This window comes from Pelobates fuscus, chromosome 1, assembly GCF_036172605.1.
Source record: "Pelobates fuscus isolate aPelFus1 chromosome 1, aPelFus1.pri, whole genome shotgun sequence".
In the NCBI taxonomy this organism is placed as follows: Eukaryota; Metazoa; Chordata; class Amphibia; order Anura; family Pelobatidae; genus Pelobates; species Pelobates fuscus.
The window spans coordinates 492,384,642-492,404,978 of NC_086317.1; the positions used below are offsets into that span (position 1 = coordinate 492,384,642).

Consider the following 20,337-nt stretch of genomic DNA (forward strand, 5'->3'; position numbering starts at 1 on the left):
TGTACCTCCCTCTACTGTAATGTAACCTGTAAAGTGCTGAGTACACCTGTTAGCGCTTTATAAATAAACTATACATACACTGTATATCTACTACACTTACTGTACCTCCCTCTACTGTAATGTAACCTGTAAAGTGCTGAGTACACCTGTTAGTGCTATATAAATAAAATATACATACACTGTATACCTACTGCACTTACTGTACCTCCCTCTACTGTAATGAAACCTGTAAAGTGCTGAGTACACCTGTTAGTATACATACTGCGCTTACTGTACCTCCCTCTACTGTAATGAAACCTGTAAAGTGCTGAGTACACCTGTTAGCGCTATATACACCTGTTATATAGCGCTAACAGGTGTACCTCCCTCTACTGTAATGTAACCTGTAAAGTGCTGAGTACACCTGTTAGTGCTATATAAATATAATATACATACACGGTATACCTACTGCACTTACTGTACCTCCCTCTACTGTAATGTAACCTGTAAAGTGCTGAGTACACCTGTTAGCGCTATATAAATATAATATACATACACTGTATACCTACTGCACTTACTGTACCTCCCTCTACTGTAATGTAACCTGTAAAGTGCTGAGTACACCTGTTAGCGCTATATAAATATAATATACATACACTGTATACACCCAGCACTTACTGTCTCTCCATCTACTGTAATGTAACCTGTAACGTGCTGAGTACACCTGTTAGCGCTATATAAATAAAATATACATACACTGTATACCTACTGCACTTACTGTACCTCCCTCTACTGTAATGTAACCTGTAAAGTGCTGAGTACACCTGTTAGTGCTATATTAATAAAATATACATACACTGTATACCTACTGGTCTTACTGTACCTCCCTCTACTGTAATGTAACCTGTAAAGTGCTGAGTACACCTGTTAGTGCTATATAAATATAATATACATACACTGTATACACCCAGCACTTACTGTCTCTCCATCTACTGTAATGTAACCTGTAACGTGCTGAGTACACCTGTTAGTGCTATATAAATAAAATATACATACACTGTATACCTACTGCACTTACTGTACCTCCCTCTACTGTAATGTAACCTGTAAAGTGCTGAGTACACCTGTTAGCACTATATAAATAAAATATACATACACTGTATACCTACTGCACTTACTGTACCTCCCTCTACTGTAATGTAACCTGTAAAGTGCTGAGTACACCTGTTAGTGCTATATAAATAAAATATACATACACTGTATACCTACTGCACTTACTGTACCTCCCTCTACTGTAATGTAACCTGTAAAGTGCTGAGTACACCTGTTAGCGCTATATAAATAAAATATACATACACTGTATACCTACTGCAGTTACTGTACCTCCCTCTACTGTAATGTAACCTGTAAAGTGCTGAGTACACCTGTTAGTGCTATATAAATAAAATATACATACACTGTATACCTACTGCACTTACTGTACCTCCCTCTACTGTAATGTAACCTGTAAAGTGCTGAGTACACCTGTTAGAGCTATATAAATAAAATATACATACATTGTATACCTACTGCACTTACTGTACCTCCCTCTACTGTAATGTAACCTGTAAAGTGCTGAGTACACCTGTTAGCACTATATAAATAAAATATACATACACTGTATACCTACTGCACTTACTGTACCTCCCTCTACTGTAATGTAACCTGTAAAGTGCTGAGTACACCTGTTAGCACTATATAAATAAAATATACATACACTGTATACATACTGCACTTACTGTACCTTCCTCTACTGTAATGTAACCTGTAAAGTACTGAGTACACCTGTTAGCGCTATATAAATAAAATATACGTACACTGTATACCTACTGCACTTACTGTACCTCCCTCTACTGTAATGTAACCTGTAAAGTGCTGAGTATACCTGTTAGCGCTATATAAATATAATTTACATACACTGTATACCTACTGCACTTACTGTACCTCCCTCTACTGTAATGTAACTTGTAAAGTGCTGAGTACACCTGTTAGCGCTATATAAATAAAATATACATACACTGTATACCTACTGCACTTACTGTACCTCCCTCTACTGTAATGTAACCTGTAAAGTGCTGAGTACACCTGTTAGTGCTATATAAATAAAATATACATACACTGTATACCTACTGCACTTACTGTACCTCCCCCTACTGTAATGTAACCTGTAACGTGCTGAGTACACCTGTTAGTGCTATATAAATAAAATATACATACACTGTATACCTACTGCACTTACTGTACCTCCCTCTACTGTAATGCAACCTGTAAAGTGCTGAGTACACCTGTTAGCGCTATATAAATATAATATACATACACTGTATACCTACTGCACTTACTGTACCTCCCTCTACTGTAATGTAACCTGTAAAGTGCTGAGTACACCTGTTAGCACTATATAAATACAATATACATACACTGTATACCTACTGCACTTACTGTACCTCCCTCTATTGTAATGTAACCTGTAAAGTGCTGAGTACACCTGTTAGCGCTATATAAATAAAATATACATACACTGTATACCTACTGCACTTACTGTTCCTCCCTCTACTGTAATGTAACCTGTAAAGTGCTGAGTACACCTGTTAGCGCTATATAAATATAATATACATACACTGTATACCTACTGCACTTACTGTACCTCCCTCTACTGTAATGTAACCTGTAAAGTGCTGAGTACACCTGTTAGAGCTATATAAATAAAATATACATACACTGTATACCTACTGCACTTACTGTACCTCCCTCTACTGTAATGTAACCTGTAAAGTGCTGAGTACACCTGTTAGCACTATATAAATAAAATATACATACACTGTATACCTACTGCACTTACTGTACCTCCCTCTACTGTAATGTAACCTGTAAAGTGCTGAGTACACCTGTTAGCGCTATATAAATACAATATACATACACTGTATACCTACTGCACTTATTGTACCTCCCTCTACTGTAATGTAACCTGTAAAGTGCTGAGTACACCTGTTAGCACTATATAAATAAAATATACATACACTGTATACCTACTGCACTTACTGTACCTCCCTCTACTGTAATGTAACCTGTAAAGTGCTGAGTACACCTGTTAGCGCTATATAAATAAAATATATATACACTGTATACCTACTGCACTTACTGTACCTCCCTTTACTGTAATGTAACCTGTAACGTGCTGAGTACACCTGTTAGCTCTATATAAATAAAATATACATACACTGTATACCCACTGCACTTACTGTACCTCCCTCTACTGTAATGTAACCTGTAAAGTGCTGAGTACACCTGTTAGCGCTATATAAATAAAATATACATATACTGTATATCTACTGCACTTACTGTACCTCCCTCTACTGTAATGTAACCTGTAAAGTGCTGAGTACACCTGTTAGAGCTATATAAATAAAATATACATACACTGTATATCTACTACACTTACTGTACCTCCCTCTACTGTAATGTAACCTGTAAAGTGCTGAGTACACCTGTTAGCGCTATATAAATAAAATATACATACACTGTATACCTACTGCACTTACTGTACCTCCCTCTACTGTAATGTAACCTGTAAAGTGCTGAGTACACCTGTTAGCGCTATATAAATAAAATATACATACACTGTATACCTACTGCACTTACTGTACCTCCCTCTACTGTAATGTAACCTGTAAAGGGCTGAGTACACCTGTTAGCGCTATATAAATAAAATATACATACACTGTATACCTACTGCACTTACTGTACCTCCCTCTACTGTAATGCCATCATGTTCCAGTTTTGTATGTTATTTTGTTCGGTTACCGAACCAAGACCATCCCAGAGACCAAATAGAACATGGAATGTTATCTATCTGGTATGAAAACCACAGAGAAAATCATTAATAGAATGCGCCACTGGGTGGCCGCTATTTCGTGCATACGAATACACGTGCTTGGGACAGTGGATGGCGGCCATCTTGTCTCCCAAACGCTGCCAGCGTGACCTGGTTGTCGAGTGCCTGGAACTCATTTCGGCCAGGCATTCTCACGAACACCGCTCTCTATGGACGTCTCTATGGATCTACTCTCCGTTCTCATTTCCATTCACCTAGACGAACGGCGTTCTGGAGTTCCAGAATACCAAACACAGGAAGCATTCTCCACAAACCAGCTTAACTCTATCTTATGTGGTTGTCGTTCAAAACCCCACGAATAGAGAGCGTATCTTGCCACACTTTCCATGGAACTATTTCTGGGCTTTGACCTCGTGGCAGACTGGTCAAATCTTCCCTGCGGTGCCGATCACAAACTACCAAACGGATCTGGGTGATTTTCGGATATATTGTTTCCCCAGATCCAGACTACCCAGGGATGTGACATTTGTGGGGTTCCCATGTATTTTGGGGTGTTGTAAAATTGTACCTTTTTCTGTACCTGGAGATAATTGAGTTTAGTCTAACAGTGATTGGCTATGGGACGGAGTTAGCAGCCCAGCTCACACTGACATGGAGTGCATACTCAGAGTACGTCTAACAGTGATTGGCTATGGGACGGAGTTAGCAGCCCAGCTCACACTGACACGGAGTGCATACTCAGAGTACGTCTAACAGTGATTGGCTATGGGACGGAGTTAGCAGCCCAGCTCACACTGACATGGAGTGCATACTCAGAGTACGTCTAACAGTGATTGGCTATGGGACGGAGTTAGCAGCCCAGCTCACACTGACATGGAGTGCATACTCAGAGTATGTCTAACAGTGATTGGCTATGGGACGGAGTTAGCAGCCCAGCTCACACTGACACGGAGTGCATACTCAGAGTACGTCTAACAGTGATTGGCTATGGGACGGAGTCAGCAGCCCAGCTCACACTGACACGGAGTGCATACTCAGAGTACGTCTAACAGTGATTGGCTATGGGACGGAGTTAGCAGCCCAGCTCACACTGACACGGAGTGCATACTCAGAGTACGTCTAACAGTGATTGGCTATGGGACGGAGTTAGCAGCCCAGCTCACACTGACACGGAGTGCATACTCAGAGTACGTCTAACAGTGATTGGCTATGGGACGGAGTTAGCAGCCCAGCTCACACTGACACGGAGTGCATACTCAGAGTATGTCTAACAGTGATTGGCTATGGGACGGAGTTAGCAGCCCAGCTCACACTGACACGGAGTGCATACTCAGAGTACGTCTAACAGTGATTGGCTATGGGACGGAGTTAGCAGCCCAGCTCACACTGACACGGAGTGCATACTCAGAGTACGTCTAACAGTGATTGGCTATGGGACGGAGTTAGCAGCCCAGCTCACACTGACACGGAGTGCATACTCAGAGTACGTCTAACAGTGATTGGCTATGGGACGGAGTTAGCAGCCCAGCTCACACTGACACGGAGTGCATACTCAGAGTACGTCTAACAGTGACTGGCTATGGGACGGAGTTAGCAGCCCAGCTCACACTGACACGGAGTGCATACTCAGAGTACGTCTAACAGTGATTGGCTATGGGACGGAGTTAGCAGCCCAGCTCACACTGACATGGAGTGCATACTCAGAGTACGTCTAACAGTGATTGGCTATGGGACGGAGTCAGCAGCCCAGCTCACACTGACACGGAGTGCATACTCAGAGTACGTCTAACAGTGATTGGCTATGGGACGGAGTCAGCAGCCCAGCTCACACTGACATGGAGTGCATACTCAGAGTACGTCTAACAGTGATTGGCTATGGGACGGAGTCAGCAGCCCAGCTCACACTGACACGGAGTGCATACTCAGAGTACGTCTAACAGTGATTGGCTATGGGACGGAGTCAGCAGCCCAGCTCACACTGACACGGAGTGCATACTCAGAGTACGTCTAACAGTGATTGGCTATGGGACGGAGTCAGCAGCCCAGCTCACACTGACATGGAGTGCATACTCAGAGTACGTCTAACAGTGATTGGCTATGGGACGGAGTTAGCAGCCCAGCTCACACTGACACGGAGTGCATACTCAGAGTACGTCTAACAGTGACTGGCTATGGGACGGAGTTAGCAGCCCAGCTCACACTGACATGGAGTGCATACTCAGAGTACGTCTAACAGTGATTGGCTATGGGACGGAGTTAGCAGCCCAGCTCACACTGACACGGAGTGCATACTCAGAGTACGTCTAACAGTGACTGGCTATGGGACGGAGTTAGCAGCCCAGCTCACACTGACACGGAGTGTGTACTCAGAGCACACCAACAGTGACTAAGTACAAGGAGTGCGTACTCAGAGTACGTCTAACAGTGACTGAGTACACGGAGTGCGTACTCAGAGTACGTCTAACAGTGATTGGCTATGGGACGGAGTTAGCAGCCAAGCTCACACTGACATGGAGTGCATACTCAGAGTACGTCTAACAGTGATTGGCTATGGGACGGAGTTAGCAGCCCAGCTCACACTGACACGGAGTGCATACTCAGAGTACGTCTAACAGTGATTGGCTATGGGACGGAGTTAGCAGCCAAGCTCACACTGACACGGAGTGCATACTCAGAGTATGTCTAACAGTGATTGGCTATGGGACGGAGTTAGCAGCCAAGCTCACACTGACATGGAGTGCATACTCAGAGTACGTCTAACAGTGATTGGCTATGGGACGGAGTTAGCAGCCAAGCTCACACTGACATGGAGTGCATACTCAGAGTACGTCTAACAGTGATTGGCTATGGGACGGAGTTAGCAGCCCAGCTCACACTGACACGGAGTGCATACTCAGAGTACGTCTAACAGTGACTGGCTATGGGACGGAGTTAGCAGCCCAGCTCACACTGACACGGAGTGTGTACTCAGAGCACACCAACAGTGACTAAGTACAAGGAGTGCGTACTCAGAGTACGTCTAACAGTGACTGAGTACACGGAGTGCGTACTCAGAGTACGTCTAACAGTGATTGGCTATGGGACGGAGTTAGCAGCCAAGCTCACACTGACATGGAGTGCATACTCAGAGTACGTCTAACAGTGATTGGCTATGGGACGGAGTTAGCAGCCCAGCTCACACTGACACGGAGTGCATACTCAGAGTACGTCTAACAGTGATTGGCTATGGGACGGAGTTAGCAGCCAAGCTCACACTGACACGGAGTGTGTACTCAGAGCACACCAACAGTGACTAAGTACAAGGAGTGCGTACTCAGAGTACGTCTAACAGTGACTGAGTACACGGAGTGCGTACTCAGAGTACGTCTAATAAGGAAGTTAGTTTGTAAGATGAGGGGGCATGCCTAAGGAAGTGATTTAACGCACCATAAAGCTGAAAATATATTCTTTCTTTTTTAGTAAAACTGAGATTTGAATTTGTAGAAAAACCCAGAAGGAACCTATGGAATGCAGTTGTGTAGGTATCAAGGTGCGATTTCTTACCCAGTGAGCTCAGATTGTGGTAATTATCTCTCATCACCTCTCTGTAAAGGTCCTTTTCTCTCTCCTGTAAGCCCTTCCACTCGTCCTCCGAAAAGCACACAGCGACATCTTCAAATGTAAGTGGCCCCTGAAATACAGACATGGAGCACAGGGGTCTGAGGAGATCACACGTATAGACTGTTTGCACAGGCATTGAAATGTAGGAACATTCCAAGCACCATAATCACTTGTTGACAATAGTGACCTAGAGCCCCCTCCACCATTGTAAGTAGTCAAACTGGTAACGGTTCCTCTGCGTGCTGCTCCCTGCAAGTCTACGTTCTCTTTACTGGGTTAAACCTAGCGGGTATGGCTTACCTCAATGGCTGAGAGTGATCACTGATCCAGGATAATATGTTCCCTATCTTACAAATAGACCCCGGGGTAGGAAATTATTAAATAAACAGTGCATGGTGATGAGTCAGGAACTGGAAGAACGTTTATGAACTCGTTTATATTGACTTAAAGTTTGCATCTCTGTGGTCAAGTCACCAAAAGCCAATGTTAACTAAATAGCCCTCCGCAATATGACATTGGTGTATAAATTGGTGTATAAATCTTGTCCCTGCAGTCTAACTGTTCAATTCTCTGCCATTTACGATTTAAATAACTTTTGTTTCTGATTATGCAATTCAAGTTGCACCTCCCGTTCCTGTGACTCACACATTCTCCACACACTTTCTGGAAAAGAGTCTAAATGTTTTAGCTACCCTTATTATTCAGTGTGCTGAATTTAGAATGTCTTATCTTCTACAATAATCACACACTGCAGGCTCTATCAGGTCATTAACAGCAGATACAAATTTCTAAATTAAACATACTATGCAATACAGGAGATTTAAACATCAGAGCTCTCTTTACAGGAAATGTGTCAGTCATATTTAAGGAGGTGTAACTAGGCTGTATAAACAAAGTGACAACTAAAATGACATAGCATGTTTGGTGCTTATAATGTCCCTTTAAAATGAACACATTAACTAAATGCTAAACGACACAAAAAACAGACAGTTGTATTAAACTCGAATATTTTGGGGGAGTCTCAGAGTGCAACTGTGTGGGGTTATTACGTAAATGTATTTAATTACCCCGGTCCCTGAATCTCTGATTGTAACTGCATGGAGTTAGTATAGTAATGTCTCCAGTTACCCTGATCCCCGAATCTCTGAGTGTACCTGCATGGAGTTAGTAATGTCTCCAGTTACCCTGATCCCCGAATCTCTGAGTGTACCCGCATGGAGTTAGTATATTAATGTCTCCAGTTACTCCGATCCCTGAATCTCTAAGTGTACCTGCATGAAGTTAGTATAGTAATGTCTCGTTACCCTGATCCCCGAATCTCTGAGTGTACCCGCATGAAGTTAGTATAGTAATGTCTCCAGTTACCCTGATCCCCGAATCTCTGAGTGTACCTGCATGGAGTTAGTATAGTAATGTCTCCAGTTACCCTGATCCCCGAATCTCTGAGTGTACCCGCATGAAGTTAGTATAGTAATGTCTCCAGTTACCCTGATCCCCGAATCTCTGAGTGTACCTGCATGGAGTTAGTATAGTAATGTCTCCAGTTACCCTGATCCCCGAATCTCTGAGTGTACCCGCATGGAGTTAGTATATTAATGTCTCCAGTTACTCCGATCCCTGAATCTCTGAGTGTAACTACATGAAGTTAGTATAGTAATGTCTCCAGTTACCCTGATCCCCGAATCTCTGAGTGTACCCGCATGAAGTTCGTATAGTAATGTCTCCAGTTACCCCGATCCCCGAATCTCTGAGTGTACCTGCATGGAGTTGGTATATTGTCTCCAATTAGCCGGATCCCTGGATCTGAGTGTAACTGTGCTGGGTTTGTATGTTAATAAAAATACCCCGATCCCTGGATATCTGAGTGTAACCACATGGAGTTAGTATAGTAATGTCTCCAGTTACCCCGATCCCTGAATCTCTGAGTGTACCCGCATGGAGTTAGTATAGTAATGTCTCCAGTTACCCCGATCCTCGAATCTCTGAGTGTACCTGCATGGAGTTAGTATATTGTCTCCAGTTACCCCGATCCCTGAATCTCTGATTGTAACCGCATGGAGTTAGTATAGTTATGTCTCCAGTTACCCCGTTCCCTGAATCTCTGAGTATACCTGCATGGAGTTAGTATAGTAATGTCTCTAGTTACCCTGATCCCTGAATCTCTGAGTGTACCCGCATGGAGTTAGTATGTTAATGTCTCCAGTTACCCCGATCCCCGAATCTCTGAGTGTACCTACATGGAGTTAGTATATTGTCTCCAGTTACCCCGATCCCTGAATCTCTGAGTGTACCTGCATGGAGTTAGTATAGTAATGTCTCCAGTTACCTCGATCCCTGAATCTCTGAGTTTACCCGCATGGAGTTAGTATATTAATGTCTCCAGTTACCCTGATCCCCGAATCTCTGAGTGTACCCGCATGGAGTTAGTATATTAATGTCTCCAGTTACCCCGATCCCCGAATCTCTGAGTGTACCTATATGGAGTTAGTATATTGTCTCCAGTTACCCCGATCCCTGAATCTCTGAGTGTACCTGCATGGAGTTAGTATAGTAATGTCTCTAGTTACCCTGATCCCTGAATCTCTGAGTGTACCTACATGGAGTTAGTATATTGTCTCCAGTTACCCCGATCCCTGAATCTCTGAGTGAAACTGCATGGAGTTAGTATAGTAATGTCTCCAGTTACCCCGATCCCCGAATCTCTGAGTGTACCTGCATGGAGTTAGTATAGTAATGTCTCTAGTTACCCTGATCCCTGAATCTCTGAGTGTACCTACATGGAGTTAGTATATTGTCTCCAGTTACCCCGATCCCTGAATCTCTGAGTGAAACTGCATGGAGTTAGTATAGTAATGTCTCCAGTTACCCCGATCCCCGAATCTCTGAGTGTACCTGCATGGAGTTAGTATAGTAATGTCTCCAGTTACCCCCGATCCCTGATTGTAACTGCATGGAGTTAGTATAGTAATGTCTCCAGTTACCCTGATCCCTGAATCTCTGATTATACCTGCATGGAGTTAGTATAGTAATGTCTCCAGTTACCCTGATCCCTGAATCTCTGAGTATACCTGCATGGAGTTAGTATAGTAATGTCACCAGTTACCCCGATCCCCGAATCTCTGAGTGTACCCGCATGGAGTTAGTATATTAATGTCTCCAGTTACCCCGATCCCTGAATCTCTGAGTGTACCTGCATGAAGTTAGTATAGTAATGTCTCCAGTTACCCCGATCCCCGAATCTCTGAGTGTACCTGCATGGAGTTAGTATATTGTCTCCATTTACCCCGATCCCTGAATCTCTGAGTGTACCTACATGGAGTTAGTATAGTAATGTCTCCAGTTACCCCGATCCCTGAATCTCTGAGTGTACCTGCATGGAGTTAGTATATTAATGTCTCCAGTTACCCCGATCCCTGAATCTCTGAGTGTACCTGCATGGAGTTAGTATATTAATGACTCCAGTTACCCCGATCCCTGAATCTCTGAGTGTACCTGCATGAAGTTAGTATAGTAATGTCTCGAGTTACCCCGATCCCTGAATCTCTGTGTGTACCCGCATGGAGTTAGTATAGTAATGTCTCCAGTTACCTCGATCCCTGAATCTCTGAGTTTACCCGCATGGAATTAGTATATTAATGTCTCCAGTTACCCCGATCCCCGAATCTCTGAGTGTACCTGCATGGAGTTAGTATATTGTCTCCAGTTACCCCGATCCCTGAATCTCTGATTGTAACCGCATGGAGTTAGTATAGTTATGTCTCCAGTTACCCCGTTCCCTGAATCTCTGAGTATACCTGCATGGAGTTAGTATAGTAATGTCTCTAGTTACCCTGATCCCTGAATCTCTGAGTGTACCTACATGGAGTTAGTATATTGTCTCCAGTTACCCCGATCCCTGAATCTCTGAGTGTACCTGCATGGAGTTAGTATAGTAATGTCTCCAGTTACCCCGATCCCTGAATCTCTGAGTGTACCTGCATGGAGTTAGTATAGTAATGTCTCCAGTTACCTCGATCCCTGAATCTCTGAGTTTACCCGCATGGAGTTAGTATATTAATGTCTCCAGTTACCCTGATCCCCGAATCTCTGAGTGTACCCGCATGGAGTTAGTATATTAATGTCTCCAGTTACCCCGATCCCCGAATCTCTGATGTACCTACATGGAGTTAGTATATTGTCTCCAGTTACCCCGATCCCTGAATCTCTGAGTGTACCTGCATGGAGTTAGTATAGTAATGTCTCCAGTTACCCCGACCCCTGAATCTCTGAGTGTACCTGCATGGAGTTAGTATATTAATGTCTCCAGTTACCCCGATCCCTGAATCTCTGAGTGTACCTGCATGGAGTTAGTATATTAATGACTCCAGTTACCCCGATCCCTGAATCTCTGAGTGTACCTGCATGAAGTTAGTATAGTAATGTCTCGAGTTACCCCGATCCCTGAATCTCTGAGTGTACCCGCATGGAGTTAGTATAGTAATGTCTCCAGTTACCCCGATACCTGAATCTCTGAGTGTACCTGCATGGAGTTAGTATAGTTATGTCTCCAGTTACCCCGATCCCCGAATCTCTGAGTGTACCTGCATGGAGTTAGTATAGTTATGTCTCCAGTTACCCCGATCCCCGAATCTCTGAGTGTACCTGCATGGAGTTAGTATAGTTATGTCTCCAGTTACCCCGATCCCTGAATCTCTGAGTGTACCTGCATGGAGTTAGTATAGTTATGTCTCCAGTTACCCTGATCCCCGAATCTCTGATTGTAACCGCATGGAGTTCGTATAGTTATGTCTCCAGTTACCCCGATCCCCGAATCTCTGAGTGTACCTGCATGGAGTTAGTATAGTAATGTCTCCAGTTACCCCGATCCCTGAATCTCTGAGTGTACCCGCATGGAGTTAGTATATTAATGTCTCCAGTTACCCTGATCCCCGAATCTCTGAGTGTACCCGCATGGAGTTAGTATATTAATGTCTCCAGTTACCCCGATCCCTGAATCTCTGATTGTAACCGCATGGAGTTAATATAGTAATGTCTCCAGTTACCCCGATCCCTGAATCTCTGAGTGTACCTGCATGAAGTTAGTATAGTAATGTCTCCAGTTACCCCGATCCCCGAATCTCTGAGTGTACCTGCATGGAGTTAGTATATTGTCTCCAGTTACCCCAATCCCTGAATCTCTGAGTGTACCTGCATGGAGTTAGTATAGTAATGTCTCCAGTTACCCCGATCCCTGAGTCTCCGAGTGTACCTGCATGGAGTTAGTATAGTAATGTCTCCAGTTACCCCGATCCCTGAATCTCTGAGTGTACCTGCATGGAGTTAGTATAGTAATGTCTCTAGTTACCCTGATCCCTGAATCTCTGAGTGTACCCGCATGGAGTTAGTATATTAATGTCTCCAGTTACCCCGATCCCCGAATCTCTGAGTGTACCTACATGGAGTTAGTATATTGTCTCCGGTTACCCCGATCCCTGAATCTCTGAGTGTACCTGCATGGAGTTAGTATAGTAATGTCTCCAGTTACCCCGATCCCTGAATCTCTGAGTGTACCTGCATGGAGTTAGTATAGTAATGTCTCTAGTTACCCTGATCCCTGAATCTCTGAGTGTACCCGCATGGAGTTAGTATATTAATGTCTCCAGTTACCCCGATCCCTGAATCTCTGATTGTAACTGCATGGAGTTAGTATATTGTCTCCAGTTACCCCGATCCCTGAATCTCTGATTGTAACCGCATGGAGTTAGTATAGTAATGTCTCCAGTTACCCCGATCCCTGAATCTCTGAGTGTACCTACATGAAGTTAGTATAGTAATGTCTCCAGTTACCCCGATCCCTGAATCTCTGAGTGTACCCGCATGGAGTTAGTATATTAATGTCTCCAGTTACCCCGATCCTGAATCTCTGAGTGTACCTGCATGGAGTTAGTATATTGTCTCCAGTTACCCCAATCCCTGAATCTCTGAGTGTAACCGCATGGAGTTGGTATATTGTCTCCAATTAGCCGGATTCCTGGATCTGAGTGTAACTGTGCTGGGTTTGTATGTTAATACAAATACCCCGATCCCTGGATATCTGAGTGTAACCACATGGAGTTAGTATAGTAATGTCTCCAGTTAACCCGATCCCTGGATATCTGAGTGTAACCACATGGAGTTAGTATAGTAATGTCTCCAGTTACCCCGATCCCTGAATCTCTGATTGTAACTGCATGGAGTTAGTATAGTAATGTCTCCAGTTACCCCGATCCCCGAATCTGAGTGTACCCGCATGGAGTTAGTATATTAATGTATCCAGTTACCCCGATCCCTGAATCTCTGAGTGTACCTACATGGAGTTAGTATATTGTCTCCAGTTACCCCGATCCCTGAATCTCTGATTGTAACCGCATGGAGTTAGTATAGTAATGTCTCCAGTTACCCCAATCCCTGAATCTCTGAGTGTAACCGCATGGAGTTGGTATATTGTCTCCAATTAGCCGGATCCCTGGATCTGAGTGTAACTGTGCTGGGTTTGTATGTTAATATTTTTTTAAAGACGGTGGTGTGGCAAACCTAGCCACTTCTGGACTATACTGTAGAAAGGTTGTCCGTAGGCTGTATGGGGTATTGTGTATATCTTGCTGTGTGTGTATTGTATTATGGTAGTTCGCATGCTGGCAGCCGTAAGCTACCAGCATGCAAACACTTCGTTCGACGAACCGCGGCTATCCGGGCTGTTCGCCAAATGAATACGGGCTCCCCAGGTAGACCACACACACCTGGTAACAGCATGGAGTTAGTATAGTAATGTCTCCAGTTACCCCGATCCCTGAATCTCTGAGTGTACCTACATGAAGTTAGTATAGTAATGTCTCCAGTTACCCCGATCCCTGAATCTCTGAGTGTACCTGCATGGAGTTAGTATATTGTCTCCAGTTACCCCAATCCCTGAATCTCTGAGTGTAACCGCATGGAGTTGGTATATTGTCTCCAATTAGCCGGATTCCTGCATATGAACGCATGGCGGCAGCCATCTTGCATACGAACGCTCAGCGGTGTTTGGTCGTCGAGTGTGTGGAACCCAAATCGGACACTCGATTACCCGAACACCGCTGAGACCTCCAGAGCTCTGTAACTACCGAACGGAACAACCAGCCAGCCCATCATTCGGTTAAATGAATCTCCTGAAAAAGGAGATTCATACGAACCCCATCTCAGCCCTGGATGGCAATGATTTTCGTGATTTTTATCTCCCGAACAAAGACCGACCGCAAGGCCAAAACACATGGAAGTGTTTTCAGCTACTGCTTCGTGTGCGGTCGGTCAAATAACTACTTCCACCTAACTCCCGAACCCCTGGTCCGATCTGGGTGATTTTGGAATATGTTGCTCACCCAGATCAGGGCTAAAACGTATAATTGTATCTAGCATATTTGGGGTACATATGAAAACCGGGTAAAACTTTATACTGTATAAGTGGATTATGTGTCATACTGAGGGGAGGAGATGTGTGGGAGGTAACTGGTAAATGATTGGTCTCTGTAATAATTACTCTAGGTACCTCCTTTGCATGGCAGAAATGCTTAAAAGAAGGATGTGTGGAATAAAAGTTCAGTTCTGCTCCTGATGATGTGTGTCGTCCAGTCATTGGGAAAGGTGATGGGATATTCTTGGATTACTTTATTTACTGTGGATACTATTCTCTTGGGTTTTACTACTTGTTCCTGAGCCTCACTTGGATTACCAGCGGAGATAGTCTGTGAGAGACCAGCTCTCCGCTACAGGGTCTATTTGTATTCTGAATTGTTCTTGACTGGTTAAGGGAAGGGAATTAGCGGAGGTAACCAGTCGGGTTATCTGTGGTCTGCTACATCTACTGATCACCTAAGCTCCCCCTTGCTTGCTCTGATGTGTGTGTGTGTATCACCCAGCACTCCTTTTTCCCCTACCCAGGGAATATTTACAGAAAGCCAGAGTATCCAGTTGCTATCAGTGGGTGTTACCTAGGTTCGCTCTGGAACTCCAACTCTGCCTCATGCAGCACGTGCCCTGGCCCATTTGTCCCTTGTTTTTCTCCAACTTCCCGACTGCCTAGCAGGTCGTTTCTTGGAGGGAAGTTGCTACCCCCTCAGGACAGAGAATCATCAAGAAACTAGCCTTGCTACGAAGAGATAAAGCTCTTGGTAAATGACCGACGAATGACCTCAACCGTATGGAACTCTTTTCGGCCAGACCTGTTACAGTGGCCAGCCAAAACTTTGATAAAGTGTAATTTGGACAATACCCTATGGATCCAAGCACTGTTGTTTTTTTACACAATGGGCGCTCGGATCAAACCTTTCTGGGGACATAGAATATGTGGAGATACGTGGTGGTTTAATGTATGTTTTAGGGTATTTTGTGTGGTAACCTCTGTATCCGAGAGATAATGAATTAGTTTAACCGAGGACTAATTTATCTCCTAGACATAGAGGCGCATGTATTATGAATGGAGACACCATGCTGGGGGTCTGAGTATACGTCTGTGTGCGTGTCCTTGATAAAACCAGTCATTTTACCCTTCATCAAGTCTCGACTGATGTTTGGGTATGCAAGATTTATAACACACTACTGCCTTACGGGAACTGGTAGAGAGCTACAAAGGAGGTACCATTCTGGGTACAGGCGCTCCGTTACAGTGGTAAAATGCCAAGGTCTAGTACATAAGGAAGGCTAGAAAAATCAAAGTCAATAAACAGAAAATCAGGAAAAAGAACAAAGTCACTGACTTAAAGGGACACTATAAGCACCCAGACCACCAAATCTCTTTGAATTGTCCCTGTCCCCTTAACCCTGTAATGTAAAACATAGTATTGCAGTGCTAAAACTGCCTCTAGTGGCGGTCTACCAGACAGCCTCTCGAGGTGCTTCCTGCAGTTTCACAGAGTTTAACTCCATGAAACGACACAGAGCAATTTGCATGAGAACGTCCAGTGTTGATTCAATGCTTTCCAACGGGGAAGGTCTAATGCACACTGTAGCAGAATGGATGCTATAGCTACACTTATTTTCCCTTTTATTAAGCTGTCCGTATGGCTCAGTTCGTTTACCGAATCAACTCTGGTCCCCTTGTTCGCACCTTCTAACAACTGACCACCCCTGGCTGTTAACCACAATTTGCTGTTAAGTAAAGTGTTTTCCCTGTGTGGTCGCCGTTCGTATAACTGAACGCATGTGTGCAAAGAAATGGCGGCCATCTTGTATCCCGAATGTGGGCAGCAGTACATGGTCGTCGATGGCGTGGAACTATTTTTAGCTACACGACCCCGCGGACAGCCGGTAAACTGGTACCACAGCCCATCCAACTTCCTGAGCAGTTATAAGAACTGCGCTCTGGAGGCATAAACTACCGAACAGAGGGAACATTCGTAGACTAACAGCCAGGGGGAGCATTTGTCTGTGTTCGTGCGAGAACCCCCGAAAACTTAATTCGAACAGCGTTCCGGAACCACCAAAGGGATCTGAGTGATATATTGACAAAGTGTGTTATCAGATCCAAGCTATTCGTTGATGTGACTTTCGTGGGGTGTTTTAAATTATTGTAGATTTTTCTGTACCTGAGAGATAATTGAGTTATATATTTTATATATTTTTCACACAAAATTATCTCTCAGACACAGAGGATCTTGGGAGGAAAAGCCCTGTTTTGTGTGAGAGACCCCATGTCTAAAAGCCGTGTGTGGCCAAAATAAACTCAGTTGTACTCCCAGAACTATGTGTCGTGTAATTACTGGGAGGGGAAGGGATATAATCACTGCTCAGCACCTTGTTCCAGCAGATTAGGCCAGGAAAGTCCTTGTAAGGACTAGAGCTCCCAGGATTGTGTGTTGTCCAATCCATGGGAGGGAATAGAACTAGTCCCCTATCCTGCTCCAGGATGGAGAGGCTCCAGAAGGACCCCAGTCAAGCACAGTGACTGGGGCAGAAGCGCTGAGGTTTTTCCCCTGTTCCAGCAAGGTCCTTGGCGGAGGAACCTTGTTCCGGACTGGCTAATGATGCCCCTATAAACAGGTGTTACAGGTGAGGCAGCAGGGGGGGTTATACTCAGTATTTGCAGAATACTGCAAAGTACTGCATATACAAAGCTCAGGCACCATGACCACTTCAAATCACTAGGTGGGCAGAAATCCCTTGATCTCTAAGTGTAACTGCGTGGGGTTAGGATGTTAATGTATCCATTTACATGGATCCCTGGATCCCAGAGTGTAACTGCGTGGGGTTAGTACGTTAATGTATCCATCTGCCCAAATCGCTGGATCCCAGAGTGTCACTGCGTGGGATTATTACGTTATTGTGTCCATTTGCCAAGATCGCTGTATCCCAGAGTTTAACTGCGTAAGGTTAGTAAGTTAATGTATCCATTTACTCAGATCACTGGATCCACAGTGTAACTGCGTGGGCTAAATACGTTAATGTATCCATTCACCCAGATCCCTGGATCCCAGAGTGTAACTGCGTCTGGTTAGTTTAATGTATTTAGTTACCCTGATCCCTGGATCCCAGAGTGCAACTGCGTCCGGTCAGTGTAATGCATTTAGTCACCCAGATCCCTGGATCCCAGAGTGTAACTGCGTGGGGTTAGTACATTAATGTATCCATCTGCCCAAATCGCTGGATCCCAGAGTGTCACTGCGTGGGATTATTACGTTATTGTGTCCATTTGCCAAGATCGCTGTATCCCAGAGTTTAACTGCGTAAGGTTAGTAAGTTAATGTATCCATTCACCCAGATCCCTGGATCCCAGAGTGTAACTGCGTCTGGTTAGTTTAATGTATTTAGTTACCCTGATCCCTGGATCCCAGAGTGCAACTGCGTCCGGTCAGTGTAATGCATTTAGTCGCCCAGAGTGTAACTGCGTCCGGTCAGTGTAATGTATTTAGTTACCCAGATCGCTGGAGCCCAGAGTGTAACTGCGTCCAATTAGTTAAATGTATTTAGTTACACCGATCCCTGGATCCCAGAGGGTAACTGTGTCCGGTTAGTTTCATGTATTTAGTTACCCAGATCCCTGGATCCCAGAGTGTAACTGCGTCCAATTAGTTAAATGTAATTAGTTATCCCGATCCCTGGATCCCAGAGGGTAACTGCGTCCGGTTAGTTTAATGTATTTAGTTATCTCGATCCCTGGATCCCAGAGGGTAACTGCGTCCGGTTAGTTTAATGTACTTAGTTACCCAGATCCCTGGATCTGAGTATAATATCTTAATATGCTAATTTAACTATACAAGTATCAAAAGCAAAAATAGGTATCAGACACTGCTCACGGCCTCCCCAAAAGAGTCTCACAGAGGGATCGCTCACTGGATTTTCCCTTGAGAGGGGTGTCACACATCGCCCCCTGCGAGCGATCTCAATTGCCAGTTACAGAAGGGCTTTCAACTGTCCCATGTAGAGGTGTTTAGCAGGTCTAAGCATTCACCTTCAACATTGCTGAAAGCTTGTGGTGTCAGGTCAGACCTTTTCAACATTCAATCTAATCTCAGAAATGGAAGTCTCTTTGCCACTCCAGTTTCTTTCTCACAGACTGTTTAATATTCTTTCCTTGGTTAGTGTTGCTGTCTCTGTCCAATTTGAATTCCTTATCGCTATATTCAGACTGCCTGTGATCTGTAGTCCAGGTCTCTCATTCTAGATGCATGCAGTTTTACTGTTTCAGGTAGGCCTCAGTCTCTTTGTAATCAATATGGGAATCAGATGTCTCTTTTTCCATCCTAAGATTCTCTTTTATTTCCTTCTTTGGGATAAAATCCTCATAATTGTCTATTGTTCCTGTAATTCTTGACCTGATAGTGATCACTCTTATCGTTTTATTAAAAAATTCACAGTCTTGAGCACAGGCTGTCACTGCAATGGGTAGATCTCTAATGTGTGTACAGGCTGTCTCTTCTCCATCTATTCAGACTGTCTCTGCCTACAGGTCTCTCAGTACAGACTGTATCTTCCTGCAGGTCTCTCTCAAATTGTACAGACTGTCTCTTCCTGCAGACATCTCAGTTTTGACAAGCTGTCTCTTCCCTGGAGATCTGCATCAGTTCAAATTACTCTTTTTGCAGGTCTCTTAGTACAGACTGACTCTTCCCGCAGGTCTCTCTCTCAGTACAGACTGTCTCTTCCCGCAGGTCTCTCTCTCAGTACAGACTGTCTCTTCCTGCAGGTCTTTCTCTCAGTACAGACTCTCTCTTCCTGCAGGTCTCTCTCTCAGTACAGACTCTCTTCCTGCAGGTCTCTCTCTCAGTACAGACTGTCTCTTCCTGCAGGTCTCTCGCTCTCTCAGTACAGACTGTCTCTTCCTGCAGGTCTCTCGCTCTCTCAGTACAGACTGTCTCTTCCTGCAGGTCTCTCGCTCTCTCAGTACAGACTGTCTCTTCCTGCAGGTCTCTCGCTCTCTCAGTACAGACTGTCTCTTCCTGCAGGTCTCTCTCTCTCTCAGTACAGACTGTCTCTTCCTGCAGGTCTCTCTCTCTCTCTCAGTACAGACTGTCTCTTCCTGCAGGTCTCTCTCTCTCGGTAAAGACTGTCTCTTCCTGCAATTCTCTCTCTCTCAGTACAGACTGTCTCTTCCCGCAGGTCTCTCTCTCAGTACAGACTGTCTCTTCCTGCAGCTCTCTTTCTCAGTACAGACTGTCTCTTCCTGCAGCTCTCTTTCTCAGTACAGACTGTCTCTCCCCGCAGGTCTCTCTCTCAGTACAGACTGTCTCTCCCCGCAGGTCTCTCTCTCAGTACAGACTGTCTCTCCCCGCAGCTCTCTTTCTCAGTACAGACTGTCTCTCCCCGCAGCTCTCTTTCTCAGTACAGACTGTCTCTTCCTGCAGCTCTCTTTCTCAGTACAGACTGTCTCTTCCTGCAGCTCTCTTTCTCAGTACAGACTG

At 44.4% G+C, this 20,337-nt stretch overlaps 1 protein-coding gene across 1 annotated transcript in view; it reads right to left on the reverse strand.

Annotated features, from left to right (window-relative positions):
* LOC134573517 (zinc finger protein 92 homolog) overlaps positions 1 to 19,571 on the reverse strand; it is an 87,087-nt gene extending 67,516 nt beyond the window's left edge. Inside the window, exons 1-2 of the mRNA XM_063433295.1 lie at positions 18,888 to 19,571; positions 7,394 to 7,520 (exon numbers count right to left, since the gene is read on the reverse strand). Coding sequence (XP_063289365.1) covers positions 7,394 to 7,520; positions 18,888 to 18,896 — 136 coding nt within the window. The 5' untranslated portion in view covers positions 18,897 to 19,571. The remainder of the gene's footprint in view (positions 1 to 7,393; positions 7,521 to 18,887) is intronic.
* Between the last annotated feature and the right edge of the window lie 766 nt (positions 19,572 to 20,337).